General features: G+C 28.2%; 1 protein-coding gene across 3 annotated transcripts in view; it reads right to left on the bottom strand.

Moving 5' to 3' along the window:
• Window positions 1–24,539, bottom strand: part of LOC100199290 (immunoglobulin superfamily member 10) — a 111,721-nt gene that overhangs the window by 9,745 nt on the left and 77,437 nt on the right. For all 3 annotated transcript variants that reach the window (XM_065788003.1, XM_065788005.1, XM_065788006.1), the window contains 3 exons: window positions 24,213–24,509; window positions 23,013–23,072; window positions 5,133–5,217 (listed from right to left, as the gene is read on the bottom strand). In XM_065788003.1, the coding sequence (XP_065644075.1) occupies window positions 5,133–5,217; window positions 23,013–23,072; window positions 24,213–24,509 (442 nt within the window). The remainder of the gene's footprint in view (window positions 1–5,132; window positions 5,218–23,012; window positions 23,073–24,212; window positions 24,510–24,539) is intronic.

Below are 24,539 nucleotides of genomic sequence, written 5' to 3' on the forward strand. Positions count from 1 at the left end.
AATAACAGAGATTTCCGAGACAAGCGAGATCTAAAAGTATAATTAAAATCAAAGCATCAAGGGTATCATCTCCTAATCTATTTTTTATTTTAATGGCAAACAACCCCATGGCTGAAAAAGCTTGTTATGGCCCCACTGATGTTGATTTAATTGTTAATAAAGCTTTGAAAAAATTTTCAAGATTTTTAGACTTTGCATGGTTAGCTTCAAATAAACTCATCTTATTTTTCAAAATCTTAGATCCAATATCATCTATGGTGAAAGCTTCATGCTTTGTTTGTTGATTAAATGTAGCAAATTCATCTGATAGATATTTTTTCATCAATTTTCAATGTTTGATCAGCTGTACATGTAACTTCAAAATCAACTGGTAACTCTTCACCTACTTTCTGTGAATTAAGTCTGTTCAAAAGTGAATTTGCCAGAGATATTTTATGTTTTATTATTTTAGCCCAAACTGATCCTTTTGTTCTTCCAAACATCTGGGGATTTTAAATGTTCTATAAGCGTTCTTCTCTCTTTAATTTGAACTTGAAATTTTTCTAGGAGAGTATGGCTTATTGATATCCCTGAATCTCTTAGTTTCATAACAGCAAATTCATAACTTTTTCAGTAAAAGATCAGCATCTTTCTTGCATCAACATTCCACAGTCATCTTAATGGGAGCAAGGGCATCACATAGTTCTTTAAGCTGCTCCAATTCTTTATTGAAAACATCAAATTCCTGTTCAAGATGGATCATTGTTACTTTAACTTTGCGAACTTTATAAGATCTTTACAGCATTTTAATAAGTCTATACTATTGTGTTTTACAATCTAAAAATAAAGCTTTTGCATTTCCAAAGGCTAGATACTTTGAGGTTGAGGTTTGTCATAGAAAGTCTCTTGTAGTTCTTGACAGAGGATTTTCTAAAGAATTTAACAATTTTATGAATCTTAACAACAATTGCACCAATATCAGAAAACAGGGTTGTTAGTGACAATGTAATAACTAACAGTAAATATAGTGACAATGTAATGACTAACAGTAAATATAGTGACTTTGTAATGACTAACAGTAAATATAGTGACAATGTGATGACTAGCAGTAAATAGATGTTAAATAATATGTATATGTTAAAAAATAATTACAGTTTTGTTTATAAGAAACCAAGAATATTGGCTAGCACTAGAAAGTGTCTTGTTTTAATGGCTCTATTTTCTCAATCTTTTACTAAAAGTTTCTTTAAAGCTTATTAAAATTTATATTTCAATATAAATTTAAACTTGTGTTTTCATATATTAATTATTTTATATGCTTTTTTTATATGAAATCCAATGGCTTTGTTTATTATTACTAAGTTATTTATTATGAGTTATTAGTAATGCTTCAATTTAATTGATTTTAATCAAAATATTTTTCCTAAAGAAAATTTCGAACAAAATTTTATTTGATTGAGCATCCAAATTAAATACTCATTTAAACTATTATTCTCCATTGTAAATAATGTTTGGTTTAACTTCAACTTTTGTTAATGAGATATATATTCTTATCATTTAGTACTAGTTTCTTATAAACAACTTTCTTATTAAAAAAATAAGTATTAGTTTGACAATAATGTTAATAATAAATAACTTAAAATAAAAAAACTCTAATACATTATGATTCTTTAACAAGGTGAAAATCTCAAATTTGATTTGTTTACATTGTATTAAAAGGTGATGTGTAAGTTATCGGACAAAATAAAAACGTCAATAACTTATTTATAAACGGAAAAAAAACTATTACTATATTAAAAAAAAAAAAGTATTTTTAATAAAAATAAATTATTTTTTAAATGAAAAAACACCATCTGCAATTGATCTCAATTTTGCTCTGACGCCTTTCATAAATGACTGTAAAAAAATTACATTGATTTCTTCAAGTTTTAATTTAATTCCATCAATCAAAACTTGCTCTGTTGAAACTTGCTTAGCTCCCTTGTAAACCTTCTGTGCCAAATGCCCCCAAAAGTTTTCAATTAGTCAAGCTTGAGGTACATTTGGGGTATTGGATTCTTTATCAACATAATAGACTTATTGGTTTATCCAATTCAGAGAATCTTTAGAATAATGAGGAACTGCTAAATCTGGTCTCCATGATACTTGTGTGGTACCACATTAATAGATTTCTCTTTTCCTATAAAACGAACACTTTCTGAACATGTTTTTTTGTTGTTTGTGTAGTATCCAGAACTTTCAGGCATGTTGTTCCCTGCAAAACAAAAGTATTTTTTGACATCAATGACCAGAAGTGATTTTGTGCTATAGAGTTGGTAAACTAGTTTCCTGCTTCTTTCCTTTGCCTTGTTCTACAGTGCATTTTGGAGTCTTTTCACATTTTTTTATATTTAATATTCATTTTTTTTAACTGACAACCAATTTTTGATTGATTTACACTGAATTTTAAAACCTATTTTTCTCTAACTGACCCCTTTTTGATTGTCGACAAATCTCATTAATTTGGCAGTTTTTTCTCAGTCCAGGATGTTGGACGACAAGGGTGCTTTCTTTCAGAAAAGGTTTGAACAGTTTCAAGTTTTTTTAAGTTATCATATATTGTACTTTGAGCAAATCCTTCCTTTTCAAAATGATTTATAATTTCTTTTTATTTATATTAGGTTTATTTACAAAAAACATTTTGAGTCGCTTTCGAAAAGATTCTCGTTCAACTGCATTTAACCTCATTTTAAATAACTGTGATTCAAATAATAAAGTTTATATTTTATAGAACGTTTATGTCTGCACATAGAATCACAAAAACAAATTATTATGCTCAAATAATTAAATTCAGATTTGTCCGATAACTTCTGTATCACCCATTATTACTTACGCAACAGCTGCAGACTAAACTGGAAACCTAAACAATTTCCATAAAGCTGGGTTTATATTATAAAACTTTTTTCATACAATTAAATGTCCTCACAAAGTTGATCACAGTTAGAAATTTTCATTAAAGCAAATAATTCTTAAAAATTTGATATATCTATTTTGATAGATAATAACAATCTAGAACTTTTCAAAATGAATTCACTTCCAGCAAGGCTGCAACCAGCCACTACTCAAGTTTGGAGTTAACAGAAAGTAAAGGAGAGAGAAAAAGATCAAGAAAAACAGAAAACTTTAAAAACTGCTAAGTATATAAGCCAGGAAAACATAAAGATGGGAGAAAACTTCAAAGCACAAGGCATCAAAGTTTTGAGAAATAAAAACTAGATTAAATGAGTCTTGTTAGATAGACTTTTGGTTAATGGAAAAACGTTGGCAGCTAGAGCAGGTTCAACATTATTTAAATATTGAACCTTGTCTGAAAGAGAGAGGGCATCATTGAAAGTACATAAAAGTACAGCTTAAGTATAACAAAAGAATTCCGTATAAGGACAAATAAGAAAATCACAATTAAAAGTAGCAACCTTTTCAGATGGCAACTCAGCATCATATTGTATATTAGGCTGGGGTAAAAATAGTTTTTATCATATTTTATTTACTTACAAGACAAACTGTAGTATTAGGTGTTTACATTAGTGAAAGTAATTAGTGCAATTAAAACTAAAAAAATTAAAATGCAACCATCCCATTTTCCAAATTCTTTTTATTAACTTTTGGTTTCGCATATTTGGTTATCACAAAATTCAAGACAGCTTTTTAACTCACTTCCTGTTATCATATTGATCTAAAATTTGGTCATAGACTTGATATAATAGATGATGTATTCTATCAAATTTTTAGGGCTCAGACTGTAGGTGATTTAAGGTTACATTAATTAAAAAATTAAAATATTGTATAGATTGTTAATACTTTAAACATATCGTAATAAGATAAAAACGCAATATTATAAAAATTTAAATTGATAGCTTTTGAAATTAGGAATTTAAATTTAATGATTACTGTAAGATTTGAAAGTAATATAATTCAAGAATATTTAGTCAGAAATTTTAAAGTGTATAACCTGACATTTTAGATTGAATCTTGTTTGTTTATTTAATAGCTGCATAAACTGTAAATGATGTTTACGAGATCTATTGGAAAAGCCATTTATATATGTGAAAAACTGACTGTTGTAAAATTTTAACCTATTTTAGACAAAAAAGAAATACCTATATTATCAAATGAAGCACTTTTAAATTTCAATAAAGATCAGCAGTATATGTAAATGTAACCGAAAATCTTGCCAGAATCAATCTGGATCTATAAATTACAGTAGGTGGTTAACTTTACTTGAGCTTGCAGACTTTGTGTATTCACAATTAATCTGGTTAAAAACCTAAATTTAATAACTCAAATCATCATTTTTCACTAAGTTGGTCTTCTATTAATTTTAAAACCGTCAGCTCAAATGAATTGAAACATGTGTTTCTGATTGTAAAGTTATAACAACATTTATCTTTATTGGTTGTTAATATTGTCAAAGTTTACATTGAATAGAATGTGTACTTTGCTTTTCTTGAAATTGTTCATTTATCAATTTAGCAACCTCAAACAAAATAAGCATCTCAAAGCTTCAGAAATTATCTCAAGTTAAGAAACCAACTATCAAAGGCAAACCTTAAAATTACTGGGATATTGACTTTAATGCTAATAATCTAGTTAAATGGAAAATTGTTAAAGTCAAAGAACTACCACTTACACCACATTTAAAAACCAAACAGATTCAATCAGCTGTTGACATACCTCTTATGAATAATGCTTACCCAAACCGCATGCAAAGTGTTGAACACTGTGTTAGATTTGCTACGAACACTGCTAAATCAGTATATGCAGCAGAAGTAAAAGTTAAGTTTTTACATTTTTCAGATTCAGTAAGATGTCATTTATCAATATAAGAATATTAACAGCACTGCAACTATTAGCAGTAAATAAATGTTTATAATGAAATTCACCAGGAGCTACAAGCTCTAACATATCACTGTAAGCTCTAACATATCACTGCAAGTTCTAACCTTTCACAAAAGAAAGATTAGATTCCAGATTGGCTGTTTTAAAAATCAAAAATAAATTTTTGTCAAGACAGAAAAATATAATTGTGTCATAAACAAATTATTTACTAATAAAATACTACTAGTTAGCTTAATTAATAAATACTAAAAAAAAAAAAAAAAACTAAAACTAATTACCTTCGCCTTCTTGCCAACAACACAGCAAGAATAAAAAAGAGAACACAAACAATGGGAATAAAAACCCAGATGACAATATACCATTCTTGAAATATCAAAATATTATTATTATAATTTAATATTATAACTTGTTGAATTTGATTAAGAAGGCTGCATATAAACTTTTTGTTTTATATATATTTGATATTATTATATATTTACAATATTTTGCTGACCTATAGCAGTCAGCACCATCAGGTGTAATTACACCTTAATCAAATTCAACAAATATAAACATTGTATAAGAAGAATATGATTTTAACAGATAATATTATAACTTATTAAAACTAAAACTTTTACTTCACAAATATTTTTATTTTAACTTTTAAATTAAACTTTGTTCTTAAAGAATATCAAAATACTTTTTTTGTTCTATAGAGTTTGTTCTATAAATAATGTTTAATATTGCACAAATAACAGTGATTATCCAAGCCATATTTTAAAAATATTGAAAACTTTTTCCAGAATCCGGAAAATATTTTTAAGAAATATAAGGAAAAAATCTGGAAATATGAATGCATTTAATGTAACTAAGAATATCTCATATGTTTAAAAAGAAATTCATTATTTGTACGCAAAAAATGTTTAAATACATTCATTTTTCATACAAGTAACATAGCAAAGTAGCGTTGAGGATGTTACTATGCTAAAGTAATATGGGATGGCTTACAAGGTAGCAGCTTTGAATCCTCCTTATGGAACTATTTTTTTAATTTTTTTTTTTTTAAAGTTTTATTTTGAAGTAGTTTTATGTCTTTTAACTAATATTGTTGTTTATTTATATCTGTTTATCATTTATATATTTCATTCATTTATTTTTATTTTTCAAAATTTCATAGAATAAGTTTATCAATGCATACATAAATATTTAGATATAGCTGTAGTCACAGTGGAGTGTACATGCATCGACTAACTTAAATAGGGATAGGTGTAGTGGAGTGCGCAAAAATTAACTGACTTAAATAGGGATAGGTGCAGTGGAGTGTACATTGATTGAGAGTTTAGGTTTTGGCAGAGATTCTTTAACATAAAAGAAAATTATTTCAATATTTATTTAAATAAATTTATATTTAAAAAAACACAAAATTAAATTACACTATATTTCTAGGTGAAATTAGTCAAAATAATTAACACGCGTAAAATACACGCGTAAAATAAGAAAAATTTGTTATACACGCATACAAATAATGCCTAACCTAACTAAATATAGTGTTGGGTAATTTTTATGCAATACCTTTACTGTTTTAATTATTTAATGACAAAGTTACAAAAAAAAAAAATGTTCAACTTGTGTTTTCAGAAAACTATTTGGATATCCAGAAAACTTTGCTCCATAGATTGTGTTAAAAAACGCAAGTATTATATGATTTGGTCACCTAGTTGGTCTGTCGTTCTCCTCCTTGCTGTCCCACTGACCATATACTGCTCATATGGCCAGTGCATTGTGGGGGTCCGAATCCTTTTGCTTGCACGATTAACTTTTTTTCCTTTTTCAATTTTAAAATAAAAAAGCATGTGTAATGATAAAAATGTTGTTAATGTTCTTAGGTATTTAAGTAATTAGTAATTAATCAATTAAAGTAATTAAAGAAACAAGTGTGAAAGAGTAAACACATCATTTTTTTCAGTGGTTGCATTAATATACTTTTAGTTCTATTTTGTTGGCAACAATTTCAAAATAACGTTTTAGCTTTCCTATTTAACTTAAAATAAGTTTTAAAAATGAAAAAAGATGAAGACATAAAAAGTATTTTGCATAAGTATATGGAAAATCCAAATAGAAGCAACAATTCAATCGCAAAAAAGTTGCAAATACATCCCTACACTATTAGTCATGTTATTTAACATTTTTCACAAACAATATTGATCAAATGCAAATCTGTTAATGGAGGAAAGGAGGTTTTTTAAGATATATAACTGGTTAGAAAACTGGTTAACAGTTATATGAATAACTCAAACCTCTCACTAAGAAAATGTACAAAAAGGTAAAGATTTTCTCATAGTTTTGTTGTAAAAGTTTGAAATAAACAAGCTTTAAAATCAAAAAAAGTGCCTAACCATTCTGATTCCACACTATATGGTAATTTATATGTTAAAGAGTGTTACAAAAACGTCTTTTACCTCTTACTAAACCATACGATAGTAGACATGTGTTTGGGCCTGATTTATCATCAAGTCATTATAGCAAACTGGCTATGGGATGCAAGGCTCTAATTAATGCAAAAAAAATTTAATTGCAAAAAAAAAAGTTTTCACCTCACCCCCCCCCCCTTCTCATCCCTAGTGCCGCTTTAAGGCAAGGGGATTTAATATAAATTGTATCTTTTCTATATTAACTGGTAATTGTTATTTTTTAAACATGATATCTCTCGTATTTAAACATTATCTTTTAATTTTCTCGTTTAGCAGAGTTAAATAGTGTACCTTAATGTTATAATTTACAGCTTATGTTATAACTTAATGTTTAAGTTTCAGTTAAAATGTAATGAGATTTATATCTGCAATGTAATGAGCAAATAATGTATTTAATACTATTACAATATTACTTTTAGTAATTGTTTTTAACTGATATGATGCTTAAAAAAGTAAAAGTAAAAATGCAAACATTTAATATATTTAAACCATTTTATTTAGTTATATAAAACTATTTAATATGTTTATGCTGACAATAAAACATGTGTTATTTTTAAAAATTGTTATTGTAAAAAAGCTATAAAACAACAATAAAACAAGCAAAATAATAAAAATTATCTTTTATTATTTTATTCTAAAATTATCTTTTTAGAAAAAAATTTCTTTGAACTGGTTTAATATTTGCAATAGAACGTTTCTATTTTTAAAACTATTTCCAAAAAACAAAAAATAATTACCTACAAAATGTTTATTATTTAAATAAAACTTTATTTCTCACTTGCACTTTGTTCTAAATCTGATTTTACACTGCGACCAATTTCTATAGGCGCATGTGGATTATGTCTTAAAAACGTACTTAACTTTATTTTAATAGTGTATTTCAATAAATTATAAATAAAGTATCAAAAAATAATGAAAATTATCAACAAAAATAATCAAATTTGAAAAGAGGTCAATCATAAATGAATTAAATTCAAAAGATAGCTGACTATTTTCTATAGACGCAGTTCACATTTTTTAACAAAACTATCAAAAAAAATGTTTTTATCACATTTTAATACTCGATTGGGCCTCCATTGCGCTCAATTCCTTGCTAAATTTGTTTTGTCATACTTCCCACCAAGTTTTCCAGCACTTTTGGCTCCATATCCTCCCAGCATTCTGATACCGCTACTTTTAGCTCTGCCACAGAGTTATATTGCTTCTGGTCAGCATAGATACGTCTTACAATGATTCCCCAGATATTTTCAACAGGATTCAAATCTAGACTGCAAGCAGGTCCATTTGAGCACCACATTTGCTCAATTTTTTTAGCTTTAAACCAAGCTTTAGTCTTGTTACTAAAGTGAATGCTGGCGTTGTCTTGTTGACAAACAAACTTTTTGTGTCGATATTTGTTTTTAAAAGGAATAAAAAATAATTTTAGCACATAAATGTATTCAGAACTTTTTATTTTGCAAGATGTAAATGCTAAATTTAACTTTCCTGTTGCACAAAACCCAAGCCAAACCATCAAAGATCCACCACCGAAATTCCTTGTCGAAAAATATTTGGGTTTTCTCTTCAAATCACGCCAGTAGCCACTAAAAATATCAGGCCCATCAAGATTAAACTTTTTCTTGTCCAAAAAAATCACCTGGTATTGAAAACAAAAATATTCAGCTATTTAGACATCTTACGTATTCATGAGAATTTAACCTAAAATTTCATACTTGTTCCAAATCGCGTGCCATACTTTTGCGGGCGAATTTCATCCGTTTCTGTTTGTGAACGGGCTTCAAATTTGGTGCTTTATTCACTTTTGATCGTACAATGTGTGGAGTGTCTTTAAGAACTTTCCTAATTGTCTCCTTGCAAACATTTAAACCCAAATCTGACTTAATTGTTGTCAAACTTTTTGATGAATTTGATGCGAGTCGAACAATTCTGCGTTTTTCACGGCCTGAAACCTTATATTTCTTTGGTTCCGCTTTATTGTTGCATAATCTGTTGGATTTTTCAAGAAATTATGGGTAACGTGATCTGATCTCTTCAATCTTCTAGCAATTTTTCGATTTGGATCTTTTTCTTGATGATAAGCCAATATTGGACCTTTTTCAATATTAGTAAGGACCTTTCCTTTCGGCATTTGGTTAAGTTCAACTTAATTTCGACTTACAAAATAAAAAATACTACAGAATATAAGAAATTTGCGACGAAACCTGTGGTAATATGTTCCAACTGCCTTGGTAAAGGAAACTTCAAGATTTACTTGGGAAATATGTTTGAAAAGAGTGATTTTGATTTTAACGATCAGATCACATACAAACAATCGGTGTCAACTGACTGACCTGCACTTGTCACAGTCCAAACAAGCATTTTTGAGTTTATTGAAACTCTAAGTGAAACTTTGTTTGACCTTTGTCACCACCACTTTATCAAAGAAGCACAATCCTCCTACTTATCAGAGGCAAAAAGAACATTAGATCAACTCACTTGTCTTACTCTTATGGATTTTGCAGAAAACTATAGTTTTCTTGTGCAAGATGCTGTACAAGGGTTTTACTGGCAAGCCGATCAAGTTACCTTACATCCATTTGCTGTTTATTACAAAGATGAAAAAAATCAACTCAAATGTGAATGCTATTATACAATTTCTGACCATCAACGCCATGACCAAACAACAGTTCATTATTTTCTAACAAAGTTACTCCCTATGATCAAAATTAAACTACCCACAATCAATAAAGTAAAATACTTCAGTTACAGTACTGTGTCACAGTACAAAAATTACAAATGTCTGTTAAACTTAATGTATCATTTTGAAGATCAAAATATAAATGCATTATTTCTTTGCTACATGCCATGGCAAAAGTGCATGTGATAGAATAGGAGGAACTATAAAAAGAGAAGCAGCAAAAGCAAGTCTATGAGCAGCAAATGCAAACCAGATTCTTCATTCAAACACTGTTTATTAAAATTATATCGCTGTATATACCATTTATTAAAAAATATTTGCTGCGCTTTAGCTTGCTTTATAAAAAAACATACATTTTGTGCAACTTTTTAATGCAGCCTCAGAACAGGTTTACAAGGAATTCAAAATTTAGTTATAAAAAAGTTTAGGAAAGAAAACTGAAAAAATAAATTTATTTTTAATAATAAGCAAAATTTAAATATTGAACAATATTAATAATAAATAAATTAGAAATAAATTTGATAATAAATGCAAAGAAATTAGACAGTTGAGTTTAAATCCAAGCATTAACTTTAACTTTATTAAACTTAAATACGTTTTTTTAATCAGAATTAAATTATATATTATTTAAATCAAAATTGAATAATACTTTTTTTGATCAGAATAAACTTATATATTTTTATTAAATTATTTTTAAATTAAATCATATATATTTTATCAGAATTAAATTATATATTTATTAGGATTTTTGCGAATACTTCAAGTTTGAAAGCTTGAAGCATTAGTATTTTTCAAACAAAAAAAATACAACAAAAAAATAACAAAAACAAAAACAAAAACAAAAAAATAAAATATCATAATATAAAATAAAATTTAACTTTTTTTTAATTATTATTATTAATTTATTTTTTATTATTAAATAGAAATTCAAGTAAATTTTTTATTGCAATCAAAAGTTGTATGAATATTCTTGTTTTTGTAAGATGATAAATAAACGTTTTTATTATATATTTCTCTTTTATGGATTCTTTTTTTTTATGTTTCATTCAACAACTTTGTATATAAAAAAAAAAAAATTGTTGCTATCTATAAACAATTTTGTTTCCCGATACAAATTATTTTGATAAAACAATTAGCTTAATAAAGATTAAGTTTTCTTAGTACTTAAAATAGCTTTGTGCAAACATAAATTGCCAGCAGCATTAAAACAAGCTTTAAAACAAGGCCCGATATATATATATATATATATATATATATATATATATATATATATATATATATATATATATATATATATATATATAAACATACATACACTGCCCGGAAAAATTTTCTGGTCACTTAAAGCTTTAATAATTTTTTACCTATAATAATTGATATTAAATATTAAAATTCTTTATGAGTCAAAAATTAATTCGATTAAGATGTGCTAATGTTTTGAATAAACTTGTAATAATTGATATTAAATTTTAAAATTGTATATAAGCCATAAAATAATTCAATTAAGATGTGCGAATGTGTTTTTAATATTGAAATACAAAATCTGTTTTCTTCGTTTATGGATTATAAATATGCTTGAACATACTTAGTAAAAAATTTGTAAATAAAATTCAACTTTTGTCATCAAAGCATAATTTCGTTGAAGTTAATATAATATATTGGATTAATAAATTAATTTAGAAAATATTTTATATAGCTGAATAAAATTTGATATTATTTTTAATTTTTCGTTTATAAAAGTGCGTTTTGATTATTTTTAGACTAAAATTTTAGAAAATAATATAAATTGTCAAAGAAATGTAATTTATCACTAGAAACATGTTCTTCAATTGTTATTCTGGCAAAAGATGGTCGTTCTTCTATATATATTCAAAAATTGTTGAAAACACCGCAATCAACAGTAAGTGATATATTCGTCAGTTGTACTGGTACAAACAAAAATAGGAAAAGAACTGGACATCCCTGCAAAACATCAAAGGCTGAAGACAAGTCAATTATACTCTCATGTAAACAAAATCGACAATTAACAGCCCAAGAAATAACATCTAACTTTAATGTTGCTCATAATAAAACTATTTCAGAATGAACTGTAAGACGTCACTTGAAAACTGTTGGCTTAAATGGTAGGGTAGCTGTTCGAAAACCTCTTCTAAAACCAATAAATCGGAAAAAGAGGCTTCAATGCGCTCTAGCACATTAAAATTGGACAAATATAGATTGGCGAAATGTATTGTGAACAGAAGAATCCAAATTTCTTATTTTTGGAACAAAGCAACGGACCTATGTGCGACGAACAGCTACTGAAAAATTTCATCCACAGTATATACAGCCTACTGTCAAACTTTGTGGAGTTTCATTAATGGTGTGGGGCTGTTTTGCTTTTAATCAGGTTGGTTATCTTGTGAAAATAAATGGAATTCTTGATAAGAACGGATATCATAAGATATTATAAAGACATGCCGTGTCTTGTGGAAAGCGTCTAATTGGCTATGGGTTCACCATGCAACAGGATAATGAACCAAAACACACAGCTATATACTGTACAAACTATTTGCAAAAAAAAGAAGCTTGCGGAAAACCCAAAATTATGACATGGCCCCCACAATCCCCTGATCTCAACCCAAAGGAGTTACTATGGGAACAACTGGATCGTGAGGTAAGAAAAGAGTGTCCTACATTAACAACTCATTTGTGGTCAATTTTGCAATGAATGTGGAAAAATATTTATCCAATTTATTTGAATAATTTAATCAAATGTATGTTAAAACTTGTGCAGTAAAGAATTATTTGTAATGATATTTGGTTAAATGTAATTAGTTAACTTGTTTTTATTATACATTTTTTTACAGAAAACAGAGTGACCAGAAACTTTTGCCGGGCAGTGTGTGTGAGTGTGTGTGTGTGTGTCTATATATATATATATATATATATATATATATATATATATATATATATATATATATATATATTAGGGGTATTCAAAAAAAGTGAATTTTCAAATCTAAAAAACCATACCCCCTAAATTTGGGGCAAATATATAAAAAATGAGCCTCACAAAGTTTGAGCGCTGTCCGTTCACTTTTGACCCCCCTCAAGCTAATAATTTAGGGGAAAATTGACCGAAAAGTGGTCGTTTTCGGGCGTCTTGAGGGAGGGGCAATTTTTGTTTTTTCAAATTTTTTTTTTCTGCTATATGTATATAGACCTATATTTTTGTTTAAAAATATATGGTTTTTTCCTTACTTCTCAAAAATCTATGTTTGGTGATATTAAAAATTATGAAAATTAGTATTTTTTAAAATATATTTTCTGTTATGCCTAATGTTATATACATATATTTTCGTGTAAATTCTGATAGTTTAAAACTTTGAATTTTTCTAATAAATACAGATTAGTACATACAATAAACATTAAAAATGAGTAAAGCACAACTTAGGTCAATGAAAAAGGAACTTTTTATTATAATAGAGGCAAAACCAGCTATATCAGGTATAAACATTTTTATTAATATTGGAATTATAATGAGTCATTAGTTGCTAAAAAATTTATTTTATTTATAAAATATAAATTTTTCTATTTAGATATACAACTTCCAACAGGCTTGGATATACTTCAACATTTAATATATAACCAACAATGTCGATCTGTATCAATATCAAGTATTATTGCTTGTCCCCCTAAAAAAAATTTTCCTAGATGTTCGGAGAGTTGTTGTGAATGTATTTTGTCTGAAATCAAGAGACCCTGGATTAAAGCTGGATTTGATGTGTTAACTGATTTAAGTTTAGTTTAAAAACTTTTTAAATTGCATATTTTGTCTAAAATCAAGAGACCCTGGATTAAAGCTGGATTTGATGTGTTAACTGATTTAAGTTTAGTTAAAAAACTTTTTAAATTGCATAAGTCCTATTCCAACTTGAAAAAATATGCAAAAAGGAGAAATAGTGGTGATTTGGCTAAACAAAACGAGCTTGAGATTGAAATAAAAAAACTTTTTTTGGCTGGTAATTCTACTCTCAAAGACACAATCAGTAAAGATAAAAAAAGATTGAAGATCTAAAATTTCTTCACTAAGAGACAAGATTGAAGATCTAAAATTTCTTGAAGATCAGCAAAATGAAAGAAAGTTTGTTGTTGGTTCAGAGGATATTAAATATAGAAAAAAGGTATTCAATACTTTTAATTAATTACTTTAGCTCTTTCTCAAGCTCTGTTAATTCTTTTTTTCACTAATTTTAAAATTAAAAACTAAAACTACATTTTTTCTGTTAATTAGGCAAAAGAAAGCATCAGGAAGAAAAATCGTTTACAGCCTAAGATTTTGAGAGATGATGTACCCAACGTTTAACTTATAGACACAATTCTAAGCGATGATTCTTCAATTGAATCTGATTTCGAGCCAGGTGATTGGTATCATATAGAAATCTTTGAAAACCCAGACACAGTAATTGCAAAAATTCCAAAAGATGTTTTTGCAGGTAATGTTTCACTTACTGCTACAGCCTGTGATATATCACCAAATGTTTTACAGAAGGTAACAAATGCAATTCTATATTAATCAGGTGTTGATCTTAAAGAAGTTAAAAGCAGTCAGTCTACCGCATATAGAAAAATGAAAAAAGAAAATGAAAACATAGCAAAAATTTCAAAAGAAGATGTTAAAGCAGCCATAGACGCATCTCCATATCCATGTATAATTCATTTTGATGGGAAGACCTTGTTTGAGCTAAACAAAGGAAAAATGTTAAAGAGGGATAGAATGGCTGTTTTAGTTAACATTAATGGACAGACTTACCTACTTGGAGTACCTCCACTAGCGTCATCCACTGGTGAAGATCAGTTCTTAGGTGTAATGAACTTAATTAAGGAGTATCAACTTACGTTAAAAACTAGAGGAATATGCTTTGATACAACATCATCCAACACTGGGACGAATAAAGGATCAGTTTCCAGAATATCTCAAGAACTGGATAAGTATCTCCTCCAAATAGCATGTAGGCATCATGTGACTGAATTAAGAATGCTTCACTTTTGGAAATTAGTGACCAATGAAGAAACTAGTGGACCTGATAATCCTCTTTTCAAAAAGCTTAAAAATATTTTTGAAGAACCTAATTTTAACTATAATTCAGTTCTACTGTTACGGTTTGATTGGAATAAGGTTAAAAGCAGTTTTTTAGAAAAGGCAGCTATGAAGTCATTAACATTTTGCAAAGCATACGTTAGTAAGCCAGGTATTATAAGAGATGATAGAAGTGAGCTTGCAGAATTAGTTGTCACGTACTTATCCCCTATAACATATAAAGTAAGAAAAACTGGTGCTAGATTTGCAAGATTTAAAGGAAAAGCAATTTATTATCTAAAGCATCTGCTTTTATCCAATCAACTTACGTTTGTTCAGGAAAATGATAAACTGAAAATTGAAATTAAGCTTATTACAGAATTTATTGTTTGCTTTTATGCAAAATGGTATCTACAATCTGAGAATGTCATCAAAGTTCCTTTTCTTGACATTACAGCCATACATCAAATGCATCTGTACAAGAAGGTATGTACAAACCCAATAGCTGTCAATGCTGTATTAGAGTCTCAGTATAAACACTGTTGGTATTTGGATTCAACAATGATACCTTTAGCTTTGCTAGATGATGAGTTAGCATCAGAGGAGAAGGCAAAAATTGCATCAGCAATTATGTCATTTGATATGCCTAGCTCTGACTATAATAAGCCTGAGAATAAAGTAAAGCAAGATATCAAGGAAATTTATAAAATGAATACAAAAATTGGGAAAAAACCACCATCTTTATCTGCTTTGGTTGATGTCTTTTCTTACCTGATTTTTGACATGATTGGGTTTGATAAGCAACGAGTTCAAGACTGGCTCTCACTTCCACCAAACTATTGGCATACTCAGTCATGCTTCAAAAGTTTTCAAAAATATGCTGAAACTTTGATTTTTGTAAACGACCATTCAGAACGGTCAATAGGTATGATGGGGCAGTATATTAATAGATAACGGGTAATGCGGAAGTTATCGGACAAATTCTAATTTCAATATTTGAGCATAATAATTAGTTTTTGTAGTTTTATGCGTAGGCATAAACTTTCTATAAAATATAAACTTTATTATTTGAAACACAATTATTTGAAATGAGGTTAAATGCAGCTGAACGAGAATCTTTTCAAAAGCGACTAAAAATGTTTTTTGTAAATAAACCTAATATTAAAAAAATCGTAAATCATTTTGAAAAGGAAGGATTTGCTCGAAGTACAATATACGATAACCTAAAAAGACTTTAAAATGTTCAATCGTTTTCTGATAGAAAGCACCCTGGTCGTCCGACATCCTGGACTAGAGAAAAGAAAGCCGAATTAACGAGACTTGTCAAAAATCGGAATGGGATCAGTCAGAGAAAAATAGGTATTAAATTCGGTGTAAATCAATCCACAATTGGTCCTCAGTTAAAAAAAACGAATATCAAATATAGAAAACGTGAAAAGACTCCAAAATACACTATAGAACAAAAAATAAAGGCAAAGAAAAGAAGCAGGAAACTAGTTAACCAACTCTATAACACAAAATCGCTTCTAGTCATCGATGACGAAAAATACTTTTGTTTTGGGACAACATGCCTGGAAATTCTGGATACTACACAAACAACAAAAAGACATGCCCAGAAAGTGTTCGTTTTATAGGAAAAAGAAATTTCCAAGAAAATTATTAATGTGGATAGCCTTATCTGACCGTGGTATGTCCGAGCCATTGTTTCGCACTTCCAAGGCTGTTGCGATCAATTCCTCAATCTATATTAATGAATGTTTAGAAAAACGACTTCTTCCATTTATTCACAAGTATCATGGAGACTTTAACTATTTATTTTGGCCAGATTTAGCAAGTTCTCATTATTCTAAAGATTCTCTAAATTGGATGGACCAATATGTCTATTACATTGATAAAGAATCCAATCCCCCAAATGTACCTCAAGCACGACCAATTGAAAATTTTTGGGGACATTTGACACAGAAGGTTTACGAGGGAGATTGGCAAGCTTCAACAGAGCAAGTTTTGATTGATCGCATTAAACTAAAACTACAAGAAATTGATTTAAACTTTTTACAGTCGTATATGAAAGGCGTCAGAGCAAAATTGAGATCAATTGCAGATGGTGGTGTTTTTTCATATAAAAATTAATGTATTTTTATTAAAAGATTAATGCTTCATTTAAAAAAATATAATAGTAGTTTGTTTTTTTTATTTATAAATAAGTTATTGACGTTTTTATTTTGTCCGATAACTTCCGCATCACCCGTTATTCTGATGAAACTGAAAAGCACAACAGATTGCTAACTGTGGACAAAGTTCGATCTGTATTCAGATCACAAGAACAAAAATCCGGTACAATTTCAAAGATTAAGTTTAATGATGGACTTGGTGTGATGCGAAAAAAGATAAAGGGTTAAACTTGATTATTATTAGATTTGTAAATTTTTTTTCTGTTATAAAACTTGAATATGAATTTATAACTTTATTCATTCTTGCTCATTTTGATTTTTCAATATAGATAAATAGTGTTTTTTTCAATATAGATAAACAACATTGCTGAGGTCACAACCAACAACTGTTCATTCTTTCTGGCAAAATGAAGTTGGTTGCTTCCTCTGGTATGTCTTGGGAAGAGTTAGAGAGGCCTTGTGTGTATATGTTAATACACACAAGGCTTATAAATAAATATATATGTATATATATATATATATATATATATATAGGCCTATATACATATAGCAGAAAAAAAAAATTTGAAAAAAAAAAAAATACCCCTCCCTCAAGGCGCACGAAAATTACCACTTTTCGGTCAATTTTCCCCTAAATTTTTAACTTGAGGGGGGGGGGGGGGACATTTTCCCCTTTTTTAACTTGAGGAGGGGGGGACAATTTTCCCCTAAATTTTTAACTTGAGTGATTGGACAGCGCTCAAACTTTGCGAGGCTCATTTTTTATACATTTGCCCCAAATTTAGGGGGTATGGTTTTTTAGATTTGAAAATTCACTTTTTTTGAATACCTCTAATATATATATATACACATATATATACAGCAGTGGCCAAAAAATAAAGGCAGGCTACATTTTTTAAAGTTTTTTAACATAATGTTGATTTCTGGCGTTACTATTATTGATACATATGATTTTTTTATTTTATTTTGATTTTTGAAGATATTTTGATTTATTTTACACCATCAGGTTGCCATAGGATTGATATTATGGGTAGAAAGTGCAATATTAATAACTTTGTTAAAGGTAAAATAAGTACACTATTTTCAGAGGGTTATTCTCAAAGAAGTTTATCATAACGCCTAAAAATGTTGAGACGTGCTGTGCAAAATGCTTTACGTTTACAAGACTCAACAAATTGCAAAAATTGTGGTAGAAAACTCATAAGTACATCACGAGAAGACAGATTTTTAAAGAATATTTTTAATAGTGAGCTCCATCTGCAAGATTATCACAACTTGCTATGGAAAGGGGTATTACTATTAGTTTAAGAACAATTCAGATAAGGTTTTGGTATGACTTTGGATTAGTTGCTAGAAGACCAGCCATAAAACCTTTATTAACTCCAGCACAATCGTAAGCTAGATTTAAATTTTATAAGAGTTTAAAAGACAAGACACCCGAATGGTGGGTACTAATAATGTTTACAGACAAAAGCACGTTTCAACAAATTAGAAGCACAGGTTATAATTATGTTAGAAGACCTGTTGGAGAACACTCGAATCTGATGCAAACCATAAAAACAGTCAAACATCCTCCTTCTGTTATGGTATGGGATGCTATCACAGTACAAGGTCGATGTGGTATGCCCACCTGTAAAAAAGGCGAAAAAGTCAATGCACAAAAGTATCTATGTGTGTTAAAAGATAAAGTGAAACTGCATATGGAAATTACCAAATTCAGCATATTTCAGCAAGATTCAGCACTATGTCATACAGTTAAAATAGTTAAGATGCAGTTTACAGATAATAATAATTATCTGTAAACTGCATCTTAATTAATTAATTATCCAATTGGCCCTCAAGTTCACCTGATCTTAATGTTATCGAGAACTGCTTGAATGTTATGAAACAGAAAGCTGCAGCACATCAGCCAAAATCTGAAGAACATCTCTAAAAAGTTCTAAAAGAAGTTTGGACTAATGAAATCATACCAGAATTTTGTAAAATATTAGGGTAAACTGGGGTAAAATGAACTGTTTTTGAAATTTAAAAGAAAATTATTTAGAAAAAAAGCCTAACATCTTGCAGTTTTCAAAATTTATACCATACAAAGAATTAGAAGCAACATGAAATAAAATACTAAGATTAAAAATTATTATTACAATACTAAATATATATTCAAAAAAAAACATGTTCACAAGTTCACTTTACCCCCACATTGGGGTAAAGTGAACTACTTCATCTTTAACTCTTCTGTATTTGTTATTTTTGATAAAATTTTTTTTTTTAAATTTGTATTTTGCCTTGCTACTTAATCTTTCTTTTAAAGCCTTCATTTTCTTTATAATTTAATCTTTTAAATGCACCTTCTAATGTAAAACACTCACCTCCATTGCATCTTCCATTTTTTTCATAGGTCGCTTGTTGTATGAACAAACATCACCTTTTGTGGCTATTAACTGTTCTTCCACTATTTCTCTTATGGTTTAATTTCCATTAAAATAATCTACATCCGATAGTAATAGTTGGTTTATTTTTTCATTGTTTAAGTCTTTGTCTACTGATATTATAGTTTTGTATTTGTTTTTTTGCAATAAAAATTTTTTCACAAGTATTGTTTTGATCATTGCCATTGGTGTTCAAAGTGATGTTTTGAGGGATGTTGTTGTCACAATAATTTTTTTCTGAGAAAAAGATTGTTTATAGATTTTGGAAGGAGTTTACTTATCAGATGATATAGTAGATGGATCAAGGGAAAAAATTCCAGTTTTGGCAAATGATTTTAGTAAATGAGCTGGCTTAAAAGAGTTATCATAAAGTTTTTTAGTAAAAACAGATTTCCCAACCAACTTCAGCCTTGACTTGGTATACCAATTAGCCAGAATTTTACGCTAAACATATTTAACTTAGCAAAAGAAAAAAATTGCTCTTTTAACAGTTTCTAAAGAAATATGATCATTAAAGATAAGCAATTAGCCAAATTAGATGCATGTGTTTAAGGTTTACCTAATGAGAATTAGATATGTGATACCAAATTAGGTACATATGTTTTCCTTCGAGATTTCTTTTTCTTAATGCAGTTTCTTGACATTATTTCAATATATTATACTTCTGAAATAAATTTCAAGAAAATTTCTACAGCAAACATTTAATTTAAGAGTAACCAATTTAGTTACAAAGTAATTACTATGTATATATACAGTTCTACTAAAAGTATTTGATGAAAAAACATAACAAAAAGACTAGTTCACTTTACCCCCATTAGCCAGAAAAATGAGGGGTAAAGTGAACTAAATTGATTTACAAACTAAAAACTTAGCTGTTTTATATCATGATAAAAACTACAATTTTTGTAAGGCAGCATTATATTATCTTCAAAATGTATATAAAAAGTATAACTGATATTCATATTAACAACAACAAATCTTAAAATTAGTAAAACCTCAAAGTTTGATAAAGTAATTTTAAGACTTCCGCAAAACTCGCTTTTTAAAATGACTTCTCCATCAAAACAAAAGCTATACTTTAAATTTTTTTTTGAAAAATTTTAAAATATTGTATTAAGCAAAAATAATGCTAAATTACTAAACAAAAAGTTTTTTAAATGTGATAATTTTTAATATAAAAAAATAGTTCACTTTACCCCTAGTTCACCTTACTCCAGCTCCAATATTCAAGCTCTCTATGTGTTCTTCAGCTGCAGTTCGGCTAGGTGGAAGATTTTGTAAGAATTGACTGGAATCTCTCACAAGCTTTCAGATACCAGGTGGTCAGCTTGAATTGACACTATTAAGCCATTAGCAAAATGACCATGGGAAATTATTACTACCCTCAATCATACTATAGAGGATCTTGACCTTACTGCTGACATGCTAAATCAAGCTAAGTCTTTGATAAAGATTTTTAAATCCTTTGAAACTGTTGTGCTTCTGACCTTTTGGTATAAAACTCTACAAGTAGTAGATGAAGTAAGCTGTTGGTTCCAGTCAACTTCACTAACAATAGATGACAAAGTTATTCTAATTCAACAGCTAATAAGCAATCTTGGCCACATCTACTCATCATGGAATAATATTTTGGCTGAAACAAAAGTTATTGCAGGTCGTCTAGGCTTTGAAACTGAATTTTTGGCAAAAAGAAAGAAGAGAGCAAAGCGGTATCACGATGAACTTGCAAATGCAGCTTCCTGCTATGTGAGCCCCGAGCATCAATTTGAGGTAAACATCTTCAACATTGCGCTTGATCTGTTTATTGATCAAATTCAGTCAAGATTTGACATAGTAAAGAGTGTTTCTTTAAGGTTCTCATTCATCTGTTTGAACAACTAAGAACCAGATTCTCAAGAGATAAAAGCTCATGAATTGGCACAGTTCTACACAATGATGTCAAAGAAGTATGCATCTTAATTCAAATTTTTAATACATTGCCAGTATCTGTTGCAGATGGTGAATGATCCTTCAGTAAAGTAAAATTGATAAAGAATTATTGTAGGTTCACTATGGGATAAGAACGCCTTTTGAATCTCATGATGCTCTCAGTGGAAAAGACTCTGTTATATGATGATATAATAACAATCTTTCCCGGTGAAAAAATAAGAAAAGAGTGTTTTATATAGGCCATTTTTTGTTATTTTAATTTTTTAAAAATGTCTAATGATGCATTTTATGGTGTATTTGTTGTTTTAATTTCTAAAGAATATCTAATAATGCATTTTATGTGGTATTTGTGTTACTTAGCTGTATTTTTTAAAGATGTAATTTTTGAAAATATTGCCATAAAATGATTTCAGCAGAAATAAACCACAATTAAAAAAATTCATTTTAAAACCGTGTGCAGTTGTATATGTGCATGATTGCATTTGATAAAGTTTTTTTTTTAATCATGCGTGCTTAAAGGGGCGCCTTCTCAACGCTATGCCCCAGACACCATAAAAGCTCTTGGCAGCCCTGGATGTCAATCTGGTACTTGAAAGAAGCAGAATTTTATAAAGAATTTAAAAATTATAAATACTTTATATAAAACTGAATCCTTCAGCATCCTTCATTTAAAAATTTTTTAACTTTAAAACTTGATTATTTCTGAAAACTGTTTATTTGCTTGTGAGTACGACTTTAAAACATTTAATTTAAATATTGTTCAAAAATAATTCACAATTCATTTTTACAGTTAAAACTATAAAGAACAATATCTCAAAAAATTGCAGGGAATATAATTTAGTTTAATCCATAATGTTTAAACAGATAGATTTAACAGATAGTTAAAAAAAGCAAACCAGAGTTACCAAAACTTTTTTTTTTAATAAAAACTTTTATTTTTTTGGGCAAAAAACATTTTTGCAACAGTTTGATAAGACAATACTTTAAAATTATAAAAATATATACAAATAATTACAAAGTTAGTATTTGCTAAGGTCGCTTCCTTTTATCATGCTCCCCATTAATTACTCATTATTTCATTCTCTGCAATACTATACAAATCTCTTATTTGTGCCTGTATGAAACCCTTTTGTCATACTTGGGCTAGTTTTTCTAATGATGCTCTTTCTTTTCTAGTCAGTTAGACAAACATAGTTAGACCTGCTTTATCTACCGAGCTTAAACTTCTCTCCGATTGTCATAAGGTCTTTTCTACAAATACTACCATGGTCACTGCTCAAAGAAGCCCTTAACAAAAGCAAAATTTGTTTGTGATGAAAACAATTTAAAAAAATTTTAAACTTTTTGTGTTAATTCAAAACCACTTCAATAATTCTTTAAAATTTTTTTAACTATTTCTATTTAGAAAAATGAACTTTAATCTAAAAATTAAATAAGACATACCTTTATGCCAAGAAGCTGGTGCTTGAAAACTTGCTGGAGAAGGTATAGAAGGTTTAATTGCTAAAAAAAACATGAGAATTAGGTTATTAATAGTTATTATATAAATACCTTGGAAAAAAAACTTTAGTTAGCACACAATATCTATTATTTTTTAACAAATTCATTCTGTGTATTGTACTCAAGTACAAATAAAGTTACAGGTCGAAAAGTTTACTCAAGTAAAAAGTAGCTTATTGAAAATGTACTCAGAGCAAAACTGTGTTATGTTTTGAACAGCTATTTTAATTTTCTTTTAAAATTATTTTTAAATTTTTTTTAAAACTTGAATAAAAAAGACTGAAAACTCAAAAAGTCAGCAGTGCATGTGTTTGATGTCTTCATAAAAGGTCATCCATAAATTACATCACGCAATTTTTGACTATTTTAAATTTTTTTAGCTGCTTTTAGTTAATTAATACATTTCAATACATATAAACTTTAAAATTTTTTATTATTACTTTAATAGTCATCAATCCATATTTAAAAAGACAGCAGTAGTTGCAGTGTAGTTATACATCGACTATAAACATACATTAACTGACTTGAGTAGGTATAGAGGAAGTGGAGTGTACATACATTATTATTAGCGCAACTATAATTTCATATAAAGTCATACAAAACTATTAGGAAACAAAGTTATAAAAAAGGCGCTATTTTGATCAAATAAAAAATTAAATCATATTTTTGTGAAACTAGACAACTCTATTTCGTAATAAATTTAGTAACGTATATGATTTTAAATGTAGCAAAATAAAATACTTTTAAAAAAAATATACTTAAGTAATAGTACACATTTAGAAAAATATTTGTTTTTTATGTTTTATTTTTATCTTCAGTTTCTCTTTTTGTAGGATCATCAGGAAGGAAGGAGTGGTTGTATTTTATTTTTATTTTTTATAATTAAATAATTTTTAACTAAATTTATTTCATATTTTAAATAACCAAAAAATTATAAATAATTGTTTTTTAATTGTTTTTAAATTAATAACTATATCTATAACTTATTTACTAACATAAAAAAGTTATTGTTGCTGTTATTTACAAATAACAGTTTATTTCTATATTGTTATTAAGTATAATAACAATAAAAAAATATACAGCCATGGTTCATACAAAAAAAAGTAAAAATTCAGAAAAAACTTTAATTATAGCTAAACTCACATTTAACATTTAGAGTTGTATTTGTTGTTTTAATGACATCACTGCTACTAGTGACACAGGTGTAAGTACCATTGTCATCAAATGTAATGCTATTAATTGTCAACAATATTTCTAAAATAATATTATCCTGTGTTTCAACTAAGACTTTTGGAGAAGAGATTGTTGTACGATTGTTATTATAAGTTAGCCAGTTCACTGAGGGCTTTGGATAACCTTGCACAGTGCAATTTAAAGTTATCGAACTACCAAGATAAACATTTTCTTCTGAAGAAGGCTGAGTTAAAAAAGATAAACTCCCTAAAGTCATAAAGTAAAAACAAACTTCTG

Source organism: Hydra vulgaris, chromosome 01 (assembly GCF_038396675.1).
Source record: "Hydra vulgaris chromosome 01, alternate assembly HydraT2T_AEP".
NCBI lineage: Eukaryota > Metazoa > Cnidaria > Hydrozoa > Anthoathecata > Hydridae > Hydra > Hydra vulgaris.